General features: G+C 47.6%; 4 protein-coding genes, 1 long non-coding RNA gene and 1 other non-coding gene across 6 annotated transcripts; 3 read left to right on the plus strand and 3 right to left on the minus strand.

The window, feature by feature from the left end:
* The first annotated feature begins 2474 nt into the window (after positions 1-2474).
* On the plus strand, positions 2475-3568 carry LOC112887244. Its single transcript, XR_003227537.1, has 2 exons — positions 2475-2754; positions 3387-3568. It is a non-coding gene; the product is annotated as an uncharacterized LOC112887244 (long non-coding RNA).
* A 713-nt stretch (positions 3569-4281) lies between these two features.
* Positions 4282-5568, plus strand: LOC112887243. The gene is made up of 3 exons (XM_025953370.1): positions 4282-4411; positions 4935-5093; positions 5224-5568. Exons 2-3 carry the CDS (start codon positions 5028-5030, stop codon positions 5557-5559), a joined length of 402 nt encoding a protein of 133 aa, XP_025809155.1. The 5' UTR covers positions 4282-4411; positions 4935-5027; the 3' UTR covers positions 5560-5568.
* An 8579-nt stretch (positions 5569-14147) lies between these two features.
* On the plus strand, positions 14148-15269 carry LOC112887443 (ethylene-responsive transcription factor ERF021-like). The gene has a single exon (XM_025953618.1). It carries the CDS (start codon positions 14507-14509, stop codon positions 15122-15124), a length of 618 nt encoding a protein of 205 aa, XP_025809403.1. The 5' UTR covers positions 14148-14506; the 3' UTR covers positions 15125-15269.
* Positions 15270-17268: 1999 nt separating this feature from the next.
* Positions 17269-19905, minus strand: LOC112887415. The gene is made up of 3 exons (XM_025953581.1): positions 19569-19905; positions 18976-19121; positions 17269-18273 (listed from the first exon to the last, which is right to left on the minus strand). The coding sequence occupies exons 1-3, from the start codon at positions 19804-19806 to the stop codon at positions 17593-17595; spliced, it is 1065 nt and encodes a 354-aa protein (XP_025809366.1). The 5' UTR covers positions 19807-19905; the 3' UTR covers positions 17269-17592.
* A 1537-nt stretch (positions 19906-21442) lies between these two features.
* On the minus strand, positions 21443-21516 carry TRNAI-UAU. The gene has a single exon. It is a non-coding gene; the product is annotated as a tRNA-Ile (tRNA).
* Positions 21517-21765: 249 nt separating this feature from the next.
* Positions 21766-25040, minus strand: LOC112884810 (GDSL esterase/lipase At1g71691-like). The gene is made up of 3 exons (XM_025950389.1): positions 24734-25040; positions 22435-23052; positions 21766-22335 (listed from the first exon to the last, which is right to left on the minus strand). The coding sequence occupies exons 1-3, from the start codon at positions 25038-25040 to the stop codon at positions 22109-22111; spliced, it is 1152 nt and encodes a 383-aa protein (XP_025806174.1). The 3' UTR covers positions 21766-22108.
* Positions 25041-25582: the final 542 nt, after the last annotated feature.

Below are 25582 nucleotides of genomic sequence, written 5' to 3' on the forward strand. Positions count from 1 at the left end.
TCGCGCTCACGCGATCCTTGCGACGCATAAGTAGCTTTATAGCGATGTTTTGCTTCGTTTATATTGTTTGGTGTACTGTTTCTTATTTACTGTATTTGTTTATTTGTATATACTTGTGTGTTACGATAGACGGTATACAGTTCGAGGGTCCGCCAGAGCAAGGCTTTGAAGACGTTCCCGAGCAGCAGCAGTTCTTTAACGAAGGCAAGTGGTCCTTGGTCCTAATAATTTTCTAAATACGTACATTTACTTTATATGCATGCATATATCTAAGAATGTGATGGATCCCCAACTAAGGATGTTCCTAGTTTCTTTTAAGGGCCTGTTCGGATCCAATGGAAAGAGAAAGAGAAAGTGCAAAACTTTTGCTCTTTTACACTTTTTTGCACTTTTGGATCCAAACACCCCAAAGTGCAAAAGGGCAAATGCTGCCGTAATTTTGCTAATTATGGATTAATTAGGCTTAATAGATTCGTCTCGTCATTTAGTCCTCATCTATGTAATTAGTTTTTTAATTAAACTATATTTAATATTTCTAATTAGCGTCCAAACATCTGATGTGACAGGAGCAAAAATTTTACCATTTGCCCTTTTGCCATTTGCTCTTGGATCCGAACAGCACCTAAATTTCCTTGATTAAACCTGGGTTGTTATAATTATACTGTAGCTACGCTAGTTGTTTTTACTTAGACTTTGGTTGAATAACCAGTAAATTACGCTACACTTGTTTAACTTCATGTTCGGGAATACTTTATGGTGATAATTAAGACCATGGTGATAATTAAGACCATTGCATTAATTGGAACATGGAGAACCACCCAGAAAAACAGTGCAACCACAATACTACATGGCTCTGGTCTTGTCTAATTAATTAGAAACTTTAGCTTATGCCAATCTTACCGAAAAGGCAAGAGGGGTTGTATCGTCAGGGTATAGGTTGGTCCTCTTGAGGGTGTGATATGATCCTGGTTAAGGCGTCTGCCTCATTAGAGAGAGTCATGACCGTTTTGACTTGAGATCTTAGCGGATTGTTATAAGTTAGGGAATCTTTATAAAGGCCTCGTAGTGAATCCCTGCCACTCACCTCGGAAGTATTTAAGGGTCTTGCAAACCCGGGCATTAAGAGAACACGAATTATGGGTAAAGTGTACAACCTCTGCAGAGTGAAAACTGATATATCAGCCGTGCTCACGGTTAAGAGCGGCTTGGACCCTAATTGAACTTGAAGATGATCTAAATTGATGTTCTTTATTTATTGTTGTTATCTTATCTTTTTTATTTATTTAAGGATTGGTATATACTTACACTTAGCTAATGCTTGCTAAATAAAACTTGAGCAATTAAAAATGCTTATCGCAATCAAACCATGTTAGCTTATACTTAATTTTAACCTTGCATGGCATATAATTTACTCCACTTGCTAAGTACCAACCATAAGTGTACTCACGCTTGCTTTATTAAAACCAATACTAATCAGAACAAGATAATTTTCCGAAGTTGCCTGAAAATCTTGAGGAGTTCTAGGTGTATATCTCCCAGTCATCTGCTTGTGAATTTAAAATCCGTTGCTAGATTTTAAATATTTATTTATTCGCTTAAGATTAAGACTTTCGGTCATGTAATAAAGTACTATGATACTCTCTTTCGTTATGATATTATTTCGGGTATACACTTGTATCGTCTATCATATGTGTGGAACAGATGCATTCGGTTCCTTTTTTAAAACGGAGCGTGACACAAAAATTCTCAATTTCTTAATTATGTACCACGAGAATTCCCTATGCACCACGCAAAAAATTATAGCTCCTATCTATCAACCCAACTTTATCTGGATTCCGATATCCGTGCTGTCCATATCTGTCACGTTGACTCTCCGTTATACTGAATGTTAACATTATCCATTGGCCGAGGGTTAACATTAAGAGGATGAGAAAGTGCCGGTTTTACCCCTTCGTATGACTGTATCACATGGAGCTCGGTGTCGCTAAAATAGATTTGATTTTCGGTGGACACCGAACTGCACCGAAGTTTCAGAACAGAGCGCACATCAGTAAGCAATTAATCAATTCAAGATTAAGATTGAGAGCTGAATCGCCAACACATAGCAGAAGCTAACAAGTTCACGTCTATCACACAAGTCAGAAGCCAACAAAGTTCACGATTCCTTGTTCAAGAGCCAACAAGAAGTGAATAAACTCACGATTGACAAGCCAACAAGCCCGTATCTCACATCTGGCCTGGATTGGCACTCGTCGTTGCCGCAGCCTCATGGAGCATGTTTCGTCGCAATCTCGCCGCGCCCGCCGTGGCCATTTCTTGATCTGATTCCCAGCGGGATCTGACAGCCGGCTAGCCATGCGCTCCCATAGCCTAGCTCTGCTGCCGCCGTCGCCGTCGTCTTCTGCTCCGCGGCCGCCGCAGCCAGATGCAGGAGCAGCGAGCAGGACAGCTCGTCCACGGCCGGTCGTCGCGTCTCCGGTGTCGAAGGCCGTGGACGACGTCGTTGCCGAGGCTGCGCGACGGCGGACCTTCCCCCATCCCGCACCACCACGGAGCCCAGGCGGCGCGGCTCCACAGCGGAGTGGGGGGTGGGGTGGGGGGGGGGGGAGCGTGGAGTCGGGGACGACGCGAGGGAAAGGAGAGGGTGCCGCCGCAGGTTCGGCCGGGGACGGGGACGGGGAAGGAGAGGCCGCCGCCGAGCCAGCCGGGGACGGGGAAGGAGAGGCATCTTTGAGCGTACAGCTGAACTAATCGGTAAAAAGTCATTTCTCGTAGCCGTTGCCTAACCGTTAAGCCAAATATAGACGGCTGGGGCATCGGAGTCCAGATAAATTTGGATTCATGCCTAGGAGCCGTAATTTTTTCAGTGATACATAGAAAATTGAGAATTTTATAAGGCCAATCCCAATCGATAATTCATTTCGTTGTTTCCAAAAATACCACATCAATACAACACAAATGAAATCAATACAACACAAATGAAATCATGGATGAAACACACTCCACAATACATTGTTTCACTTTTGCTGTTTCATAGGCTCTCATCGCATTTAATTCTAAGACTCATCAAGAGTTGGTAATCATGCATATACGGTTTCATGTAGATGAAACTCATTTCATCTCTTTCCTTATTAATCTATTGCCATGTCATCCAAAATGGTGACATGGCATCCTATTTAATATGCATAAAACTCCCATAAAACCTCCACTGCGAATGGCCAAGTGGCTCCAAGGCAATTGCTTCTTATTCAAATGCATGCTGGGTCCGCCAAAATGAACGTGCATTTCATGATGAAGGCCGGAACTAGTACGGGCATGAGTTTACAATATCATCAAAACTTTGATCATTTTTGGGCGCCTAAGCTCCGATTTTGAATTCATTGCAGGAATATCTGATGTGAAATGCAGGAACCTGAAAGCTATACACATCACAACAGAAACCAGATAGTCCCAAGCCCCAAGCTCAAGATCAAGTGCGGCAGTTGCACACATTATTGTTTTCTGCTAAAGTAAACATTTGCACAACAACCTCTTTTCGCATGCCTTATACAAAGCCGAGTATATGCTACTCAAATTGTCTGCAGCATCCCAATTGCCACCAGAATCAAATTGTCTGGAGCATAAACAAGCATCCCAATTGCCACAATAAATACAAGGTTTGGAAAATATTTAACAATTGCAAATTTTCATTCCGGTAATACTCGCAGCCAGTATGCTAACAAAACTAGCCATTGTCACTACAAATATCTATACACGACTACAACTATTGTCAGGTTCACTACTGTAACACCATGGTATGTTTTTCTACTTTATCTTTTCTCCTCTTCTTACAAGCTGGTGATGTATCACCACTATGATGTTCAACAGCTCCCGAGGAGCCCGCATCCTGGTTCGAGCATAGGTCCAGTATAGTTGAACATAAGAGGTTCACATTCTTTTTTGGCATCTTCCCCATCTTCTGTGTCTTCAATGTTGCTTGACGGATAGCCTCAACTCGAGCAGATGATGCTGTGGCGACATCTTTCAACTTGTTTATGACTTCAGCTGATTCCTTCCTTTGACGGTCACAGACTGTTGTGAATTCTTCAAGGCATGTGATAAGTTTGTTCTTCATGTTCTGCAACTCTTCGTCATGTCTCTGATGCAGCTGGACAGACTCAGCAACATGTTGTTGTACAGGATCCGGAACAAGACCGGGGTCTGCACACCATGTGTTCCATCGGGGTGGGGGGGGGGGGGGGGGGGTGGGGCTGTCTCATGCTCAGGTGCTTTCTCATTTGACTCGGACTCCAGTTGCCATTGTTATCAAAATCCAAGCATCCAGTGTTGTAGAACTGGCTGTTTGGTGAGTCATCCCGGTCATCTGGGCGCGCAGGAGTTTGCTGCGGAGCAAGATCATTCACAAAATCAGGTCTGCTGCCTTTGGATTGGTACATCTCATCTATGCGTACTGGTGTTTCCCACTTCGTGTCTGGCTTGGTGATGGCCCAGATATGGATGTACCCTTTCTTTCCAACTGTGGCTACGATATCGTTGCCTTTCATTTTCTAGAAAGAGAACAGAGATGAAAAGATCTGAGAAACCAAGAGGAATAGACCATTCTCTAGTGAAAAAGTACAAAAGAATCTGACCTACCTTTGGACTAAATTTGACATCCACCATTACACGATCGTAATTGACATCACGTTTTCTACTTCCAACAATGACCCACTCCTGAGGGTTTTTCTGCATATGGGAATTAAAGCTGACTTTCTTTTAGCAAATTTACGACAATAAGCGTGGCCTCATGGGCCCGGGTTTTATGTTATTCACATGGATAGCTTGGACTGGCTCTATCAAACTTAGCACATGCTTAACAAAAGTAGTACTAATTCTTTGGTTGCTTATTTGTTTTTTTTCTGGTCTTTGCACAAATCATGAATCGATGATTTTAGTGTTTCATCGAGGAGGCCTACCTCATATGTGAGTTGCTGAGGCGTGGTGCAAACACCGATGATTTTTTCATCAAGCAAAGCAGAGAGATCCGTATGTGTGCCTTGAACCTTATGAATTGCAAAGGACAGCAATCTGAAGCTGCAGCCGGTGCCATGGTGGTACGTGCCTGTCTGCTGCCTCTGCCCTAAAAATGCTTATTTTTTCAAGTGTTGGTTTGATTCATTTACTTTAATGTTTACTGTTAATTTATTGGCACTAACCATAAAAAACGGATGGCTTCAATTCAAGGGTGTGGCACAGGAGGCCAAAATGATGTGCGCGTGGATGAAGAGGGAGAACATGCTTCTTGACTACTACAATATTTCTGCACCTGATGAGCTCGAAGACTGCCAGATAATCCGGTGCAGGACCTTGGAAGTTATGGTCACCATTCTGGAAGAGTCTTCTAACTTTGCTGCTGCTGTGAAGTCTGATAATGGAGTGTCTGCTAGTGAAACTGATCAAGGTGGTAATGGAAATGACATCACTGCTGCTTCTGAAGCAGTCAAATCTACAGGGTATATGGATAGTACAGCTTCGTTTGTTGATGGGGGCGCAGATATTGTTAGCACATATATTGTGTGAGGATCTAGTTTAGGTCGTTACTCCTTGATGAGATGCATTGTGATATAAGACTGTTATTTACAATTGATATAATATCGTGTTGGAGTATCACCAGGTGCTTAGAGAGATTGAATTGTCAAGATGAAACGAACCAAGGTGATTGGAAATGCATGTGAAAACACTCTGGATGCTAAATTTCTTTTGGCTGCATGCGTATTGTAACACTTCACGCTTCCGGAATTAGTGCGGTCTAGTTATGAAATGCTACTTGTCAGTAGTAATTGTCTCACTGCCACCCTTAATTGACTGTCTTTTATCGGTCATGGCGAGACAAATCTGAGAGTTTGTTTTTCTGGCCATATACGCAGAATTACAGGCCTTTCGAGTTACATTTTTATATACTAATATACTCCAGCCATGTGCATATACGGTGCTTTGCAAAGATGACTAACGTTATGTATAAATGACTAGAGTATCTTATAATGCCATGATTGCCCTTTTTGTGTATCGTCCACAGAAAAACTAATGTCATGCTATTGTTACCACGGCAGATGATCATGTAATGGGAGGTAACTACGATAAGGCAGGGAGAACTGGCCACTAGACATGGACGCCAAGTCTCATTGCGGCTGTGACATGGTCAATTGTTGCCCTTAACTTTATGTTTCGGAGTACAAAGCCTTTTATGTACTACGTCGGTGAACTTTAAACTGTCCTGCCCTACTAAATTGCTTGTGTGTGCTTATGTCACGGTAAAACTTGAGTAGTGTTTGGTTCGGTGCTCCAAAACGCAACCTGATCACAGAACGGTAACGAATACTGTTACTTATGCTTGTTACCGCTGGGCTGTAATCGAATTACGCGCAATCGGATGCCGTCGCTGTACAAATTTGGTTTCGCTCTTACCCCACTAAACGGTGGTGTCCCTTTGCTGTTTTGTGTTTGCTGCCCGCGAACCTCAAGATGACCGGTGGTGGGGAGCAACTACTCCGACGAGAAGGCTATCCTGAAGGATGCCTTCGGGAGGATGGTGTCAGTCGTGGAGCAGGATCATGTCATCACTGAAAGCGACGAGAGGTCACCTGTGCTCGTCGGCGTGAATGTTGTTGTCCGTTCGCCGGACGATGAGGTACTGCGTCCGATGGGGCACCAGGACTCTCTGCTAATTTTGTGCTGTGCGTTTCGATTCTGTTCATTGGCCTTCTGCACCACAACTTCGGGGTGGATGAATCATACAGTCTGTTTGTGCCTTCAACTGGACATCCGTTGTATGCCCAAATTCAGGTCAACAATGCCTGTGCTGTTAACAAAACATTGGAAAGTTGACATCAGATGCTGAACATTCTAGACTTTTCATATTGCTTTTATTTGTCAATGTATAAAATAGAAGCGTTTGTTTTTTTTACTAACACAACTTTTGGGAAATTAGGTGTTCTAAAGAAACTAAGGCTCCAAGCATATATAAAAACTTATTCAAAACCCATCTTGATATGCATTAGATTTTTCTATATGTTGCTACCTCTACCGCACAAAAATTTTGCACCCTAGGTTCCAATCATATAAACTACACAATGCAATTGTAGGAAAGACAAACGCGGAAAGTAATGCGGAATATAAATGAGGTATATAATGCAAACTCCTGCACGACGACTTTCTTACCGAGGTATAGGAAAACTTTCGGTTTCCACTAATTCTCATTGGAGCCCCTCGCGAGGGAATGCCCGCGCAAGGGCCGATCTCCCAGTCAAATAACTCCATGGATAGCCGATGGGCCTTCCCCACGCGCAAGTGGATCTCCGACTTGCCTCTCCCCAATGCCCCCGCCGTCTTCACTAGGTAGAGCTTTGGCAAATAGCCAAGAGCCTCTCCCTCTCACAAGGACCGGCGGTCTCTCCATAAATTCGGTTGGAGGGTCTCGCAAGACTTACAAGTCACGGATTTACAACACTTGGTGCGCCCAAGCACCGAAAACAATGATGTGTGCAAACCTCACCTAACTCTAGGCTAACACCTTAAACAATACGCTAGGAGGCCTAAACTAGCATTAATCAAGCCCTAAGACTTTTGCTAATTGCCTTAATCTTCTCTTAAGCACTTTGGTGGATAAAGAAATTGAATTCGTGTGGGAACTAACCCTATAGCTTCTCCAAGCTCTAACACACTTGAAATGGCCGGGCATATGGTGTATATATAGCCACAACCAAGAAACTAGCCGTTGCCCCTTATGCTGCACACGCAACACTTACCGACTAATACTGTCATGCAATATTTACCTCATTGATTTAATCGGTGCTTCCTTTTCAAATAGGGCCAACGGTCACCAACAACTGACCGATTGATTCGATTAAAGCTTTTTCTTCACAATCACCGAACCTTACTGTCAATTCAGAGAGGTTTGCAGGATTTGATACCCTCACCGACTAATTCGGTCACCCCTACTTCCTCTAACCGATTTAGTCTGTCAGGCAAAATAAGGAGTAGAGCCTAGGACGACCGACTAATTATGTGACATCCACTTCTCCGAATCGATTTAGTCTGTTAGACAAAATAAGTAGAGCCTGGGACGACCGACTAATCATGTGATCCCCATTCTCCTGACCAATTTAATCTGTTAGATAAAATAAAAACAACTAAGTTTTAACTTCATTTCTTCGCGGGTCTTTTCTTTCTTGATCATTTTGATGGCTTCCATTGCATTCTTGGAACCTATAAACATCTACAAAATCACAAACAATGGCTTAAGGGCCATTTTTCTTACAATCTCCCCTTTTTTATTATTGATGTCAACATAATCAAAGCAAGAGATAATAATATGAAATTAGAACAACTACTTGCTTGGATGCAATGCAAGATCAAGAACATATGCTAATTGAAATATGTAAAGATATCAATTGAAAAAATGGAGATGATCGTACCTTGCTCTTACCATTTGAAACATAAATCCCTTTTGTGTAGTCACCATGGATACGAGACTCCCCTCAATCTAATGCCACTTTTCTCTCTTTCTTGGACCACATTCTTGCAATCTCCCTCAAGTTAGTGATATCAACTTGCGATATGCACTTGGGGTTCTTACTTTCTTGCATGCTCCCCCCCCCTTAAGAGTGGCTCCCCCTTAAGGTACACTTGCTTTGATAGCTAAAATTCTCCCTCTTAGGAATCAAACACCGAAAAGGAAGACATCAAATGCACAAGGGAGAGTTTCATAGATCATGATCTTTTGGATGTGGAAGGCAAACAAGACCATGAACATAAAACTCACATAACATAGACTAAGATCCCCCTAAGTGTGTGCATACATAGGAAGAAAGGCAAAGCATATGCACAACTAGTCAATTAAGACAAGATGAGGAGATTAATCTATATTATGCATGGAGTTAGCTTCAAAAGAATTGAAAGTTATGAATTCAGTGGAGATAAAGATACCACATGTAGATTGAAACCAATTGAAGAGAGGTTCATTCATATCTCCAGGGATCTAGTTCTTCTTCCAACTTGCACCCATAATAAGCTTGCAAACAAGGTTAGTCTTAAAATTACAAAACATAAGATAGCTCCCCTTAAATATATGTGCAAATAAATATTTGAATTACTTGTGAGAGACATGCACTAGTCAATGATGATATTGGGAAGTTATCCTGTAATTTGGATTTGGCACAAAAGATATGAAATAAAGGTTAGTGCCATTTTCCTACAACTAATAAACCATGTATGTTGCATATGGGTTAGAGAGAAACACAAGCAACATACCATATGAAAGATTACTCTAGGCAATGTAAAGGAATTTAAATATGCTCGTGCAATCCTAAACAAGTATAGGAACTAGATGCTAATTGAAATTGCATGAAAGTACATCTAGTTATCTAAGTTACCTATGGAGAATTTGGGTATAGGATAGATGAATGATTTCTAATTTGCTCCAACTCTTGGTGTACTGGACTTTGGCTTGAATTGCTCTTCTTGTGTAACCAAGTCTCCAAATTCTCCCAAGTTCCTTGGACTCTAAGTCGCCTTTGGAACTCAAACCTTCTTGAAGCCCTTCATAGTAGTGATGATTTTCTTAGACACCCAAATAGGTTGGTTCCACCCCTTGCCTTATTTGTTGATTAAGTGAGCCACCACCTTATTATCTTTCTTCTTGAGGAGGTAGAGTGTGCTCTTTTTCTTGTCAACCTTCAAGTATGATTTGGTGTTGGAGTTCACCTTCTTCTTATTTTCTTCCTTTTTTTCTTGCACTCATAGGACTTGTGGCCCTCTTGATGACATGAGTAACAAGACACGATTGCTCCCTTCTCAAGCTTCTTCACAATCTTGGGACGGTTATCTTGAGAAGGTTGTCTCTTGCACTTAGACTCGCTCTCGATTTCCCTGACTAGGTCAGGAAGCAACACCTCGCCGAGACCATCGACGAAATTGTCGAGATCGCAGCATGGAGTTGATGCAGGTGTCTCCGACTTCTTGATGTCGACGAGGTGGCGATGGAAGTTGCCTACGCCATCAGCAATACAAACCCATAATCCGAAGATGAAAGTCGCGCCTTCTTCAAGCGAGACGGTGAAGTGGAACGTCGCTATCGAGTTCTCCGAGGGATCTTCGATGAACATCCCTACCTGGCGCACCAACTGTTAGTGTTTTACCGCCAAGCCTACCAAGGAATACTCCAAGGTAGTAGATTTGTAGGCAGGGTGTTGCGAAGATCAGAAACTCGAAGGTGCAAGCAACACAAGGTTTAGACAGGTTCGGGAGTTGCGTAATACCCTCCGTCCTGTAAGATGGATTGTATTGCATGAGGTTTGGTTGATGTTTTAGAGGGATCTCTACCTGCCCTTTTATACTCTGGCGAACAGGTTTACAAATATCCTAACTTGGTACGAGCTTAGGAGTCTTATTCTTATCGTATCGAGTAGTTTTCTTTTATACCGACTAGTCCTAGTTGAGTCCGAGTAGTTAAGTTATGGTTAAGGTACAGGACATGCCCCACCCTTATTCTAGAAAGATCTATGTCACCTTAGCAGTTCTGTAGCTCCACGTCTGACAGCGTGGCGGTCAATATATGAATGAGTTGGCTCGTTCATTTTTTTTGTTCCTCCTCCCACTACAGTCTCTCTCTCTCAACTTGGTGTTCTCTCTGCTGCTCAACCTCGTCCTTGTTCTCTCCAGCAGCAGCCATGCCGCATCTCTATCTGTGCAAGTGGAGAACTAGACTTGCAAACTATTTTAGAGAGGAGAAGCTAGGGAGTGGTTTGGAGATGCCGCTGGACGACAATTTTCGCCCTTGTTCTCTAAAAATAGAAATGGAAAGAGCCATATGAAGAGACCGTTAGAGATGCTCTTAACTTGTCACATGGCTTTTGCTACCACTCACTAGTGTACATGCCATGCTGGTAGTTGGTTTAATTATAAGCATCCCTAGATTAGACTAGACGAGAGTGGGTGTCAATCCGCGGAGGGCATATGATGGTTATTGCTCCAAAGATGGAGCCGTTGCAAAAGCATCATATATTATCGCTGAATTTCTTCAACAACTGAAAAAAAATGAACAGCATTGTGGTTGGCAAGCCCTTTGCTAATAAGAACGACGACGGGAAATTGACAGTGCTCTTACCACTTATTAAGACTCCATACAAGGGTGGCTCGCTACTGCCGGGATATTTGCCGGATGGGGACACGTAAGGATGCAAGTGGGTATCTAATAATATTTTTTGTCGGCTGATTAATTATAATGGTATGCCACTCTAATTTATTTCTTCTCCAAAATTATTTACACAGAATGTCATTCTAGTTTATTTTATCAAATTTTTGATCGACCTAGTGATCCAAAATATATATAACTTGCATCCCTAGGACACGTGTCACCCACATAAGAGCCACATGGTTTAGCAATCACAGCCATAGCAATGAACCTCATGGCGATTAACCAGAGAACCATACGCGTCTTAATTTTGGAATCGGTTCCAAGGAGTGGAGGACCAAGTGTGAAATCTCAGCTCGTGGCCAAACTGATAAACGTTAAAGTTAAAGTTATGGCCTATGGGAAATAAGTTATGGCTCACCCATCTTTTGCTGTTGCTCTAACGTGCTCTACCATGTTGTTGTCACGTTCCTCACACCCCTCCGAAGGTCATCCATGTGGTCGGCCGTATCTCATGACCTTAGCATCACCGTCCGAATTCATATTCTTCATGACATTTGCTCAGTTTTCGATGCAACAGCCGACTATCGGATTTGAATCGATGACCGGCTAATGATGGAAAATCTCCCTCCATAAACTCCACCCGCCTCGACCCAAAAATAAGTATCAATAACTTCAGCCCCAGGCAAAACAATTTGAAAGGATCGAGGTCCAAGAAGGGAGTTGAATTGAAACTTTTTCAATTTTTATCAAGCTCTTAATCTACAACTAGTGTTGCCCAACCTATGAATTTTGAATCTGTCAACAAAAGCACACTAAGATAAACAATCTAGGTAGATAAACACACTAACATGCTTATATTGCCTAAATAAGATCACACTAACAAGCATATATCCTAGTGAAGAGAGCATACTAGCATGTAAGAATCCTACTCAATCAAACAAGCAAGCAAGGATTGTAACAAGTAAACTAAAGTAAATGCTTGAATGTTGAATGTAAGAGAGGGACACGAGACAACCGGATTTTTTCCCATGGTATCGAGGAGTTGACGCTCCTCCTAATCCACGTTGGAGCACCCACTATCGGTTAAACTCTCTTGCATCACCAAGAAGCAAGTGCTTACTAAGAATGCTTCTTCTCCATCTCCGGAGCGGTGAGGTTCAAACTGCGCACAATCTCCTCTTCTTGGAGCTCCCACAAACTCCAAGAGCTCACCAAGAGCCTCCGGGTCACCAAGACCATCCAGGAGTTGTCAAACACCCAGAGTAACAAGCTCCTGAGCCTTCATTTGACCTACACTAAATTAGCCCTAGGCTCAAGCACACTTGCTACTCAAGAATGGATGTTTTCTTTGTGTTTGTATCAACTCTCAAGCTCAAACTCTTCTTATCATGGCTTCAAGTGCTTATCTTCTGCTATGGAGTGGCCTCAGGTATTCAGGGTGTCAAACGCAGCTCATATGACCCGGGGAAGACGTATATATAGGCTAGAGATCAAGCCATAGTTGTTGGCTGCCTCTTTCCCAAAAAGTACAAAGCGTCGGTTAAACCAGTCGCTTGCGTTGGTTCAACCGGTCACACTGAGCTAAAATAGTAGCCGTTGGACTTGTGACAGCCTCCTGCTGCTGCTGACACCAATGCACCGATGGTTACACCGACGGGCCGGTGCCGAAGAAGACCCCAGCCCAAGGCTTCTGCCACTCCAACATAGGTACTGAGTAACACCAGCACTAATGCACCGACAGATTTGGTAGGCCCGTCGGTTTAACGGTTTAACAGGTGCTTAAGAGAAATTTTTCAATCAACTTCTGATGCAAAACATAGGTACTAGGGAATCAACTGACTAATGCACCGACACCTTTGAGCATAGCGTCAGTTTAACCGGTGCTATTATGTTTTCTGTCTTCATCTTGAATTGAATCACCAATGCAACGACCCATTCATTTTTCATGGCGTCGGTTTAATCGACCCATTGAATGTTTCTGCCCTTTGTGCAATGAACTTGGAGTTAAGTTTTTCTTCGAGTTTCTTCTTCTTCAAAGTGTTGTTTTGGCTTCTTTGAGTTGTCTAGTACTAAGCTTGGGCAAGTGTGCATATTTTTATGGTCAACTTTCACTAGATCAAGCTACTAACTTAAGAACCCCCTTGATAGTACGGTCAAAGACTAAAACCTATAAAATCCAAATCAAGTATCCTTCGTCTTCTTATGACATTTGATACTAGAAAGGTCCTTAATCTTCGTATCCGAGTCCTTGACACGCATTTCAATACAAACTGAGGGGTTTTCTTTCATATTTTATATGTGACACAACCAATAATTGATATCCGTTTCAAAACCCACGTTAGTCACGTACGGTTGTCATTAATCACCAAAAATTACCATATGCATCTATCGACCTAGATTTTCTTCGCAATTAAAATAGGGAAGCGAGTCAAATGGTACGTAATATCAACCTAATCCTGTAATCTAGAAACTCGTCGGCAATTAAAAAAAAAACTCGTCGGCTACCCCTCTTACTACAGCGCTGCTCACCGTCTTGACTCTCCGTTCAGCCGTCGCCAATTCTCCAAGGTAAACCGCACGCGAGAGCCTCAGGAGCGTCTCGGATCAGCGCGCGGATGGCGTCAGCGCTTGCGCTAGCACGGCCGCTGTCGCTGTGAGCCCCGAGTGACTTTGCTGCGGGCTCTCCGCTTTGGCACCCGGCCGTGCAGCCACACCCGCACGACAACCACGTCCATGCCGGTGCGGGTCGCTCGCACCGCACACCGACCGGTCGTCCGCGGAGCCAGGCAAAGCCTTCGGGTTCCGAAGGGGAGGTGGAGGACCATTCAACCGCGGGGAACGGCACGAGGGTGCCGAGCTGCGTCTGACCGGCCAGCGGAAACTTCGACCGTGGGTTCGTGGCCCACATGGAAGACACGATCACGCGAGGTCACGGTAGCAACCCGTTTCGACCACCGCCAACGATCCACAAAAAGGTGTCGTCTGACTTGGCCAGCGCGCTAAGCTAGTGACCTCACGTGCATGGTTTACCCCTCCCCGGCAATATTTTAAGCGTTAATTATCCGCCCGGAGAATTGAAGGAAGGTCAATCCACCCAAAAAAAAAAAGAGGTGGTCAATCCTCCTCCCGTATTTTACCCACGCCGATCGTGTCAACGCCCCCGCCCGCGCTGACTTCCCGTGAAGCACACCTATAAATACGCTCGCGGAGTCGTGAACTGTGCGTGCACACGGCCGAAACCCACCGGAGCAGCCGACCGGCAGGCCAAGGAGGCAGGGGGCGAGGCGACCGCGGGCCAGTGACCGGCCAGCCAGTCCCGAGGACCGACGCGCGATGAGCCGTGCGGCGGGCGGTGGCGGCGGGAGAGGGGCGGAGCGGCGGTGCCCGTACCGGGGCGTGCGGCGGCGGGCGTGGGGCAAGTGGGTGTCGGAGATCCGGGTGCCCGGGACGCGGGAGCGCCTGTGGCTGGGGTCCTACGCGGCGCCCGAGGCCGCCGCCGTCGCGCACGACGCCGCCGCCTGCCTCCTCCGCGGCCTCCCGGGGGCCGCCGCCGCGGGGCACCTCAACTTCCCCGAGCGCGCGGCGTGCTACGGCGGCCGCCGCGGGCGAGCGCCGCCCCTGTCGCCGCGCTCCGTGCAGCGCGTCGCCTCCGACGCCGGCATGGCCGCCGACGCGTGGGCGGCTCTGGCGTCGTCGTCGCCGCTCCTCCGGAACGCCGCTGGCACCACCGCTGGCGCCGCGCGAGAGGGCGAGAGCGCAACGGGCGCAGCAGCGCAAGGCGCGCCGTATGCGCCGGCGCTGCCGCCGTATAGCAATTGCAGTAGTAGTGGTAGCAGTACCTATTGGTGCACGCCGAGCGCGGGCGGCGGGAGCGGAAGCTCGAGCGCCGGCAGTGATCAGCAGCTGGTTTACGGGGACATTAGCGTAGACGACATCGAGATCTTGATGTAACTAGGTAGTTGCACAAGAAACAACAAGTATATTATATTATTGGTTCGATGATGAAGTTGGATGTACCACTTCGTTGATATCAAGGAAAATGGACGGGGGATTATTAGTTGTAGAAAATATCACGGTTCGACCAAGTTTGCATGTATCACTTCGCTTCCTGTGAGACTAAGGCCCTGTTTGGTTACTTAAGCCAGCTTATATAAGCTCATAAGTCTCTCACATGGAGAGGTTTATAATAGTTCAAAATAGGTGTTTGAGTCTATAGGCTTATAATAAACCTGTGCAGTAGGTACAGTAACCTTCGTAGCTCTCATTAATATTATTTTCCTACCCCTCCCCTACATCTCTTTAATGTTTTTTCCTCCCCCTGCCCTGCCCCCTATGGCGCCCCCCTGCATGCCGTGCCATGGCTCCAGCATGGCGTCAAGCAGTCAAGGAATCTGGGCATTTGCCACTTGAGTTTAGACAATAATATTCACACAAATATTCATACAAATTGACAGGCGCATCTTGTAAGAGGTACTCCGGCCACCCGTCGCGCCCATCTCCGTGCTTCTCCCGACGAGAGCGCTTGAAGGCGGCGTGTAGGGGCGGGGGACGGCGGCGCGCAGGGCCGTGGACGGAGGCGTGCAGGGGCGGCGGGGGCGGGGGACTGCGGCGCGCAGGGTTAAGGATGGGCACGCGCAGGGCCGTGGAAGGGGGCGGGGGGCGACGCGCAAAGCAGGAGATGGTGGCGCGCAGGGGCTGCGGGAGCGGGCGCCGCGTGAGGGATGGGGGAAGGGTGAGTGGGAAGGGTAGGTAGTGGAGGGGCAGTGGTTGGAAAGATATGCTTTTCTTGTGGGGTCCGTAAAAAAAAGCCTCATAAGCGGTTTTTAATGGAGCTTATAGGCTTACGAAGAAGTTTATAATAAGCACCTCTTTATAAGCCCATGTGTTTGGATGAAAAGAGACTTACCTGGGCTTATAAACCAAACACCTCCTAAGAAAATGAAAGAAGTATTATTATCTTTAAATTTTGATAAGTTCTTCCCAGATACGTACAAAATTTCACCGTAACAGAAGGTTCTGCCAGTCTTGCCATTTGACATTTTGACTCCCATCACCTGAAGAATTGAAGAGGACGGGGGGAAACAAACAAGCACGTGGTCAATGGCGCTGATGAGAGCACTCGGAGGCGGCTCTTCCTGGTTGGGCTCAGTGCGCAGCCGTCCCAATCCATCGCACGCGCACGGGGTGTGGCATTTCTTGCTCCGCGGCGCCTAGAATCTAGAACATCATGCACTGGCGACAGTTACCGTACCGCACATTCCTCCTGTTGACGAGACGATGAACGATGATAAGCTAGCACGATGCACGAGCAGGTGATGAGGTGGTCAGCGCGAGAGTTCTGGTCGTCGCTCGTTACCTTTCCGAGATTGTCCGGTCGCCTCTCGTCGTCAGGAATGATCATGTCCATCCATGGATCAGATGCGTGCGTTTTGGCATGGGCAGGTTCCGAGGTTCGGACCATCGGTTCGGCATCGGCTGGTCCGAAAAGGCAGCGCGATGCCCTTTGAGCTCGGTGGAGTCTGGTCCCGCTCTAGCTAGCCGCTAGGAGCTTCCGTTTGACGGAGCAGAATGTTCCAGAAGACCCATCCACGGGTTCGGCAGCCCTGACCGGTTTCAAGGGGTAACTTTCAAGTTCAAGTGGTGCACGCCGTGCCGTCGTCCGTCTTGACCAACCCTGCAGTGTTTGGATTGGGAACCACTCCAGTCTGCAGCTTCAACAGCATCCACTGCAGATTCTGCTTTGGAGGCGCCTACCCAGTAGTACCCACAGATTATAGACTCCTGACTTCTGCGGATTCTTTCCTGATAATAATCTAATGCAAAAAACGAGGGACATATATACTAGCCAAATGCTTTACCTGTTCGCGCCATTTCACGATGTTTGCCACACCCAATGGAAAGTTGGTGGGAAATGGCCAACACGACTCTGTCAAACGACATTCTCCAGAGCCCAAAAGGCTAATATGTTCACATCAAAGCAGGGCTGCAGCGGTGAAGAAGAATATTAGCACATATTTAGTAGTTTATCAAATAAACACAGGACATAGGTGGCCTGATATGGCCTGGATGCGCAAATATAATGAAATGCGGCTTAATGGAGACACCATTATGATATTTGCTTCATCAAATGCACCATCTTCACATTCGCCAATTGCTGTCATCCACTAGCAGCCGGCCAACATATATATTCAAGTACAACCAACGCATATAACAGTTGCTACATTAAGCTACGAGTGACAGGTGAATCACCCTATTCTCAATTATGTACAGACTTGACCACAACCTCAGTCGCGGAAAATTACATAGCAATTTAGCAGAGGAGCGGAACATCTACGCGCTGTCTTGCTTCGGTCTCTGGCTCAGCTCCGAGTACTGCCCTCCCATCAGCAGCAATATCTCGGTGCAAATGAGCAAAACATCTATGAGCTGTCTTGCTTCGGTTTCTGACTCAGCTCCGAGTACTGCCCTCCCATCAGCTGCAGTATCTCGGTCCAGAGGCAAGAAGGATCACCCGTCAACGCATCGCTGATCAGCTCAGTGCTGCAGGAAGCGACAGCCCAGTACCCTGCCCTGATCTCGCCTAACAGCTGCTCATAGTCCCAGGCAGCATGCCCGACGTAGAATCTCAGGTCCTGGGTCTTGATTGCACCACTCTTCATCAGAACAGCAGCCTTTTCAAGGTCAGTTCGGAAGCCGAAGCAGATGCCTGGAATGACCTCTTCAAACCCCTTGACACGTGAGCTGTCGGTAGTCCGCACCAGGAACATGCTCATGTCAACAGGGCCTCCGAAGAAGAGGGGTGAATCACCGAAAGGAGTTGCCTGGTCTCGGAACGATGGATTCACATGCTTGATCTTTGTGTACAGTGGGCGGTTCAGGATGACTCCAAATGGGCCATCAAAGGTACCCCTTGAGCCAAGCTTGAGAAGGAAGATGACAGTTCTTTCAAATATGCTGTCATCATCTAGCGCCTCAGTAGCAACCAAAACACACCCTGCCTCGGGCATTGTAATAGCATGAGCCCATTTTTGAGGAAGCTGTACTGGATCTCCCAAGGATGCCTTGGACTCTACGGGAGCACTTGGGTCCACGAATAACTCCTGATTCAGAAATAGAAGCAGAGACGAAAGCAAATATAAGTTATGAAAAGACGAATGTATAAGGTTGCCCTGGCCAGTTGGTGACAATTGGTTCATTGCCAAGAGCAATATGAAAAATCCTCTGCAGCAATTTTATTAAACAAAGAAAACTACCCTACATCATCATACAAATAAACGCAATGAGATGCAAAACAATAGCTTATGTGATACAATCTTGATACAAAAGCAAATTTTATGCGAATGGAAACTCCACTATTGGCGTATTCCTTTTTTTCCACATGAAAATTGTTTGGAATGTTCCATTTTATCACCATTCTATGAAGTAGCACTGGAAATCCTAATTCTAGGATACCTTGACGAAATTATATCCCTTGCAATGTACCAATGCAAGCCATCATGCTGTTATGCGCTTATATCTTAACTGGAGAGTGCAGCATAAAAGCATAAGAAATCATTTAGATATCTACATCTAGTTATATAGCCAAGTTGGTGTAATAATGCAATTGGTGAAACTAGCTGTATTCAGAACGGCATATGTCGTTACCAGTTTCTCAACAGATACTAAGACCCAACCAATATCAAGAGTGAAATCACAAATGCCTAGATGAAATAAATGCATTTACATTTCTTGACATCTGTATAAAACCTAGAGAAAATCGACTAAACTACAGATTGCACTCCTAAAAAATAGACCTGGCTCACCTGTTCCCGACGCACAAGGTTTGCCCTCACATCTCGCCAGTAACTGCTGCTAGAAACATTAATCGGATCGCTAGACTTTGATTCGTCATGCGGTTTGTTCAATCCAGCAGAGGCATCCCCTGCAGAGGCAGACGCGTCATCATGTCCTGCATGAGCAAAACCCATCAATTGAGCATTCTAGTTGATGACCTTCAGTGTAATTTTGTGTAAGGGGACAGCACACCAGGAAAGCACTCTTTAGGAAATGTGGCAGTCACGTTGGATGACCTGATCATGTGTTTCCCCTATATTGAATCATGATGCAAAAGTAGATTGAGTACCAAACTAATTCGGACGTGGGGTTGGACGAACAACTGCAAGTGGGGGAAAAAAGTCTATTCAAACACACACAAGCCTGAGCAAAATCGCAGACGCATCTCGTCAATCTCACGAAAATCTCACGCTCCAACTCTCAATCGCATCAGCAGCTATCGTACCAGATCCACAAAAAGGCTGCGCCTGGAGTTATTCCACACGAGAATCGCCCAAACATCCCCAAGCCTAACCGCAGCGATTCGAACGCATCAGAAACATCACGAGAGGGGGGGCCTCACCGGAAGACGATGCCTTGCTCTCGGCCTCCTCGCCGTTGCCCTCGCCGCTGCCTAGGCCGTCCTTCCCCCCAGCCCCCGACGCGCGCACCGCCACCAGCGGCCTCCGCGCGGGGCCGCGCCTCCAGACCCTCCGCCCCGCCGCCGCCGCCGCCGGCGACAGCGACGCGAGGGAGGGCGGCGCGGGGCGGCGCGGAGTGAGGCAGGGCCCGCCGGCCTTGGCGTTGTTGAGGGCCCACATGTCGGTGGGAGGCCTCGGGGGGGTCGCCGGGTCGGAGTGGACAATGGAGGAGTGCAGCCGGAATTGGAACCGCACGAGGCTAACGAGCGATGGATGGATGGGTGATGGGTCGGTGCCGCTTGCGATGAAGGCGGATTCGGCGAGTGCGGAAAGCGCCTTTCGTGTTCTCGAAAAGATCTCCAGCTAGACTAGATGAGGCCAAGTCCAGGCACAACAAACAATGACTGCACATACAGAGTTTGAGTTTTTTTTTTACGACACGAAGACTTTGACTAAGGGCAAAATTTGCCTCGAGGCATTTCATAAACGTGGAATTGTGCCGTGCTCACCATTGGTTTTGCTGCAGGACGTAATTTCTTCATGGCAATTGGCGCATGTAACAGAGTAAGAGTAAGGACGTGTTTGGGAGAGCTTCACTTTACATTTTGTAGCTCAGCTCCTCAAACTTATAGCCAAACATGTCTAGCTTCATTGACTCAGCTCCGCAAAAAATCATGAATCTAGCCTCAACTTCACGTTTTTTGGGAAGCAGCCCAAAAGGTGCTTCAAAAATACTAGCTTTGAACGTCGTCACGAAGTTAGGGTGTAATTATCCACCACTGCCATCGGTTACACAGAAAATGTTTCGTTTCTTTTTCCTCCCAGACCCGCTACTCCCTCCCTCCCCACCTCCTTTCTGTTCGAGCAGGCAGCCATGGAGGACGCCCTCCCTCCCCACGCCGCCGCCGCCGCCCTTTCCTCACCGTCGGAGCTCGCCGGCGAGCAGCCAAGCCCCAAAACGGATAGATCCGGTCGTCCTCTTCCATCCCCTCCCAATTTCGATCCCGATCTACCATCCCCAAGGCTCGGGCCATGGCCGGCCGTTGTTCCGGTCGCTGGGCGACCTTGCCCGCCGCCGGCGCCGAGGGTCGGCCTGTCCCGTGGTAGGGGAGGCGCGCAGGGGCCCTCCCGTGGCGCGCGGCCAGGGGGCGCGGGTGGGGGTGCCGGGACAGGAGGCGCAGGGACAGGGGACACGGGCGGGCTTCCTTCGGCAGGCCGTGGCCACGCGCCTGCCTCTGGGGCAGTGGCTGCCTCAGGGCTTGGCTGCGCGCCTAGCCGGCGAGCCAGCCAGCCATGGCGTGGCTGGCCGCGCCCCTGCCCCGGGGTGGCTCGCAACACAGGGAGTTGGCTCGCAGCCACAGTAGCAGGCGCCAAGCGGTAGCGGTGTTAAGCGTCGAGCAACTGCGGTAATTCCTCTCAATTCATGTTATAAATTGAGTGTTTCATTGTTGCAGTATATATATGCATTAGATAATTAGTATTTAGACATAGCAACAACGGATATTTCTCTCAATTCAAAGATATGTTGTGTAATTGCACTCTAGGGTGACCAAATGGAATGGACCGATGAGTTGTGAAGCTCAGCTTTACAAATAAATAGCCTAGCGACCCGTACTAAAGCGCAAACCGGAGTCTCATCCTAAGAATGTGAAAACCGGATAAACTATTTGGAGCTTATTATATTGCCGCCGCGAGCTTGGCAACGTCGAGGAAAGGAAGAATACACGGACCAACAGTGTCATGCAAATAAGAAAAGACAAAAAAAAATTATTCTGGAAAGGATCACATAATTTTATGGAAAATAAAACCAAAAAAATGCTCCCGGCGGGGCTCGAACCCGCGACCTTCGGCTCATAAGACCAACGCTCTAACCAACTGAGCTACGGGAGCTGTTGTGAGCAACGTCTAGATGCTTTAGTTAACTAGTATAGAGATCTAAATATGTATCTTAGAGCTTAGTGACCTAAATAACACCACGGAACAAGTAGAAGGACCTATCTCGCGCTTTAGAATTTTTTTTTTGTCACCTGACTACCTGAGGAAAAGGTGTGGCAAAAGAAGAATCCCATATAGCAACCTGCATGAGCACATGCTCTCTCTACCTTACAGAGAACTGCGGTAGTAAATAAGAAAACAATATAAAAAGGTAGCACAGCTCTGTATATCATTAAGCTGGCGAACATGGAGATAACCACACCAACCACCAAAATAACTCCACTGATATCTCTGATGCAGGACACAGCAGGTACGTAGTACTACTAATTAAGCGAACACCGTACCCATGGATGGACCAAAAACAGCAGACACGATTCTAACACAAATAACAGGACCCTGGATACACTACTCATAACTCGGTTCAGCTCCCTCCTACTATGATGACCGTGATCTTGTACACACTACACCCATGCACACCACTGCTTCAAAAATCATGAATTGATCGACGACAACTTGACAGGGGGCCGTACACGTCCTCGCCGTCCTACTACGGCTGCCATGCGGCGAGCTGCTGGATGTTCATGGGATAGACGACGTCGTTGCCGCCGTTGAACGCCGCCCTGCCGAGCAGCACGTTCACCCGCTCCGTCGGGTGGAAGGCGTCCCAGAAGATGTAGGTGTTGCGGTTCAGGCACGGCCGCAGGAACGGCAGGCAGGTGATCATCCCCCGGTTCCTCCCGATGCCGCAGCACCCGCGGTCGATCACGCTGAACCCTGCACGCATGTACACACAGAGAACAGCAAGAGAAGAAAAGTTCAGACAACCTACAGTGGCTGATGCGCGCGTCTGCGATCGATCGTTGTACTACGTACCGTAGGACCATGGGTTGCGGAGGATCTCGGAGATCATGGCGTAGTTGTCGACGTAGATGAACTTGGCGTTGGGGCGGTTGGCGTTGAGGCTGTTCACCATGGCCTTCACCTTGTTGTTGAAGGGGATGATGAGGTCGTCGACGTCCGGCGAGCACACGTTCCGGGGGCTCCGCGCCCGCATGTTGGGGATGCACGCCATCGACCCCACCCCGGCGATCACAAACCTGCGCGCGCCCAGGTTGTAGAGCGTGCCCAGCTGCTTGGCGTACTGCTGCACCAGCAGCGTGGAGTACTGGTCGCCGTTGTACTCGTTACGGGTGTTGTAGTTGGGCATCAGGTAGTTGTTGAGGTAGTCGTTGCTCCCCATCCCGACGTAGAAGATGCTCCGCGCCAGCGTCGGCGCCAGCCGGGACGCGCCGCCCAGCTTGCGGCCCAGCTGGTCCAGCGTCTGCTCGAAGTTCTTGATCTGCTGGTTGAACGGGATGCGCCCCACGAAGTTCTGGCCCGTGTTGTCAAGGATCCCCGCCGCCGCGGAGGCGAAGTTCACGCCGTGGAGGGCCGCGTCCGCCGACGAGGCGTCCGGGTGCGACGGCAGCAGCGGCAGGCCCAGGAGTTGAGCTGAAAGAGGATAGATCGATGAAGCACGCATGGAAGAATCAACTTAGTTTTCCTTCTTGGGCTTCGTGATCTCAGAAATTTTTTCTTGGATTATTGCGTAAGAAATTGCTATCCATTGGATCAGTTAATTAGTACTAGGTACGTGTACAACTACGGATTACGGAGATTTGGCTGCTGATTTGCAGTGATACGATCTTGCGTGAGAGCCTTGTTGCTGGTATAGATTTCTTGGTGAGGGTACGAATCGTTCAGGACCCCATGTTCTAGCACTACGTAGTACGTACGCATTCACTGCGTGCCGTCGAAGGGTCACATGGACACATTGATGCCACCATGCATGCACGGCAGCTGGTACAGAATGACCCGCTGAATTCAAGCTACCGTGTCTAGCGCGTGAAAGGGGAGGAGTCAATAGCGAGGGGGCGCAGCAGCGTTATGAGCGTACCACCACTGCTCGAGAGTGAACAGCACTCTCTCTCTCTCTCTCTCTCTCTCTCATGCGCATCTGCACGCAACGCAACAGGCAAGAGGTCGGTGGAGGCAATTTACTGCGGCAAGGACTAGGTGTGTCGTCGACTGTCCACCTAGCCACGTCGATCAATCAATTCAGATCAGTGTGGACCATGCCCATACGAGCCACTGCACTAGATCTCCACGCTTAAATTTAAGCTAACAAACGTAGGCTTCAGCGTGGCATTCCGTGTTGTAAAATCAGCTGCACCATTTGCCCCTTCGAGTAGACCAACAAGGAGAGGGCTTAACATTTGAGGCAATGGGCGTATCTGGTGTATCCGTTGTATAGTTGCCACAAGTTGGAAACTTGTGGAATTGATGTACTTGTAGCTAGTTTCCTGAAAAATGCGTGTATACACAAACAGTCTAACCTCGAAGAACCTGCTTTTGAGGAAGTTGCTTCAGAGGCAGTACTAGATTTCTAGCATAGGTTCTAGTTCTACCCAACAAATAGTGAGCCCAGGGGATGGTCTAGTTCTACTAAACTTCACTATTTTTCTGTTCTGCCATACAAGATGGGCTGCACTCTGTACATGCACCCAGTTGCAAGAACTTGCCCTTATGTGCCAAGTGTCATCCTTGGCCCGTCAAGGTCTCGATTCATTGATGATAAAAGTAATAATTTCTAACTTATATTTTGTGGAAAATTCCTTCCTGGAGCAACTCAACTCTGAACGGTGCTCATTATATTCTACTGGACTCTGTTTCTCTTTTAGAGAGAGAGAGAGAGAGGAGATATTTTAAGATGTACCGAGACTAGCGTTTCTACTAAAACAAAGTATTTGCAGTATACCACTTTGCTTGATCTTCTAGACTTGTACTGCTGAAAACAACAACAATACGTTGCACCAGACCCATTATGACGTTACATTGTTATTATAGATAGGCGGAATTCTTTTTCAGTATATTTCAAGAAAACTGTAAAAGTGTGTTGCCTTAGCCCTTGCCCAACACATACACCAAATTTTATAGCACCACTGTGTATCCTTGCTTATTAATTTTTTTTTCGTTCAGTTGCTTGTAGCATTGTGCAAATTTTCCCCGAACCAGTTCGCGGTTGTAATTAAAGATGAACAAGGTCTCCACACAATGAACAAGCAGCTTGAGACCAGAGAGGGAAGTACTCCGGTAGCATGCATGCATGCACCGGCGGAAGGCGCGAACATACCGATCTCGTCGACCATGGTGAAGCCGTTGGAGAAGCGGCCGGTGGGCCCGCCGGCGAAGTCGATGCCGTAGGGCGGGTAGTTGGCCTTGGCAAGCGACTGCAGGTCGTTGTTGTTGCCGTTGTCCGTCAGCGAGTCCCCGAACACGAACATCGCCGGCACGCCCGTTGCCCCCGCCCCCGCCGCCGCGCCCGCGCCCCCGCCGCTCCCGGGCCCGAACCCGGGGAACGTGCCGTTCCAGGGCGGGAACACCTGCGCCGCCGCGCCGCCGAGGGCCAGGAGCAGCAGGAGGGCCGCGGCTGCCGCCATTGGACGGAGGGGGGGTGGGGGCGGTGGCTCGCCGGAGAGCTAGCTGAGGCTGAGCGGTGGCCAGTGAGTGTGAGTGCGTGTGCAGGGTGCAGTGCGGCTCTGTGGCGTGTGTATATAGGGGAGGGAGAGGGGTTTTGGGTTGGTTGGTGGGTGGATGGGGGAGGGAGTAAATGCGGCACCGGGCTACCGCTTCCATTGCTGGCATGGCGGAGTAAATGGGAGCTCAGAGCTCCTCTGCTCTTTGGGGAGCGTGCGCGCGACTGGAGCGGCCATGGCGCGGTCCTGACGCGGCACAGCGAAGTGCCGAAGTGGATGGTGCTGCCTGCTGCGCTTGTCAATCGTGGGCCAGGCCGTACTCGGCCTGTTACGGAAACGGCCCAATATTGTTGTCCGGGCTGCTCTGCCCCCCGTTATTTCAATATTCATAGCTAAATTTTAATTTAAAAGTAATATGCCTCGCCGGTTCTCAAATTTAACTTACCATGCAGCAGTTATTTCAAGATGCACGTTCAGTTGTTTAAGATAAATTGAAAGTTATACAA

The sequence above is a fragment of the Panicum hallii genome, chromosome 3 (assembly GCF_002211085.1).
Source record: "Panicum hallii strain FIL2 chromosome 3, PHallii_v3.1, whole genome shotgun sequence".
Lineage (NCBI taxonomy): Eukaryota > Viridiplantae > Streptophyta > Magnoliopsida > Poales > Poaceae > Panicum > Panicum hallii.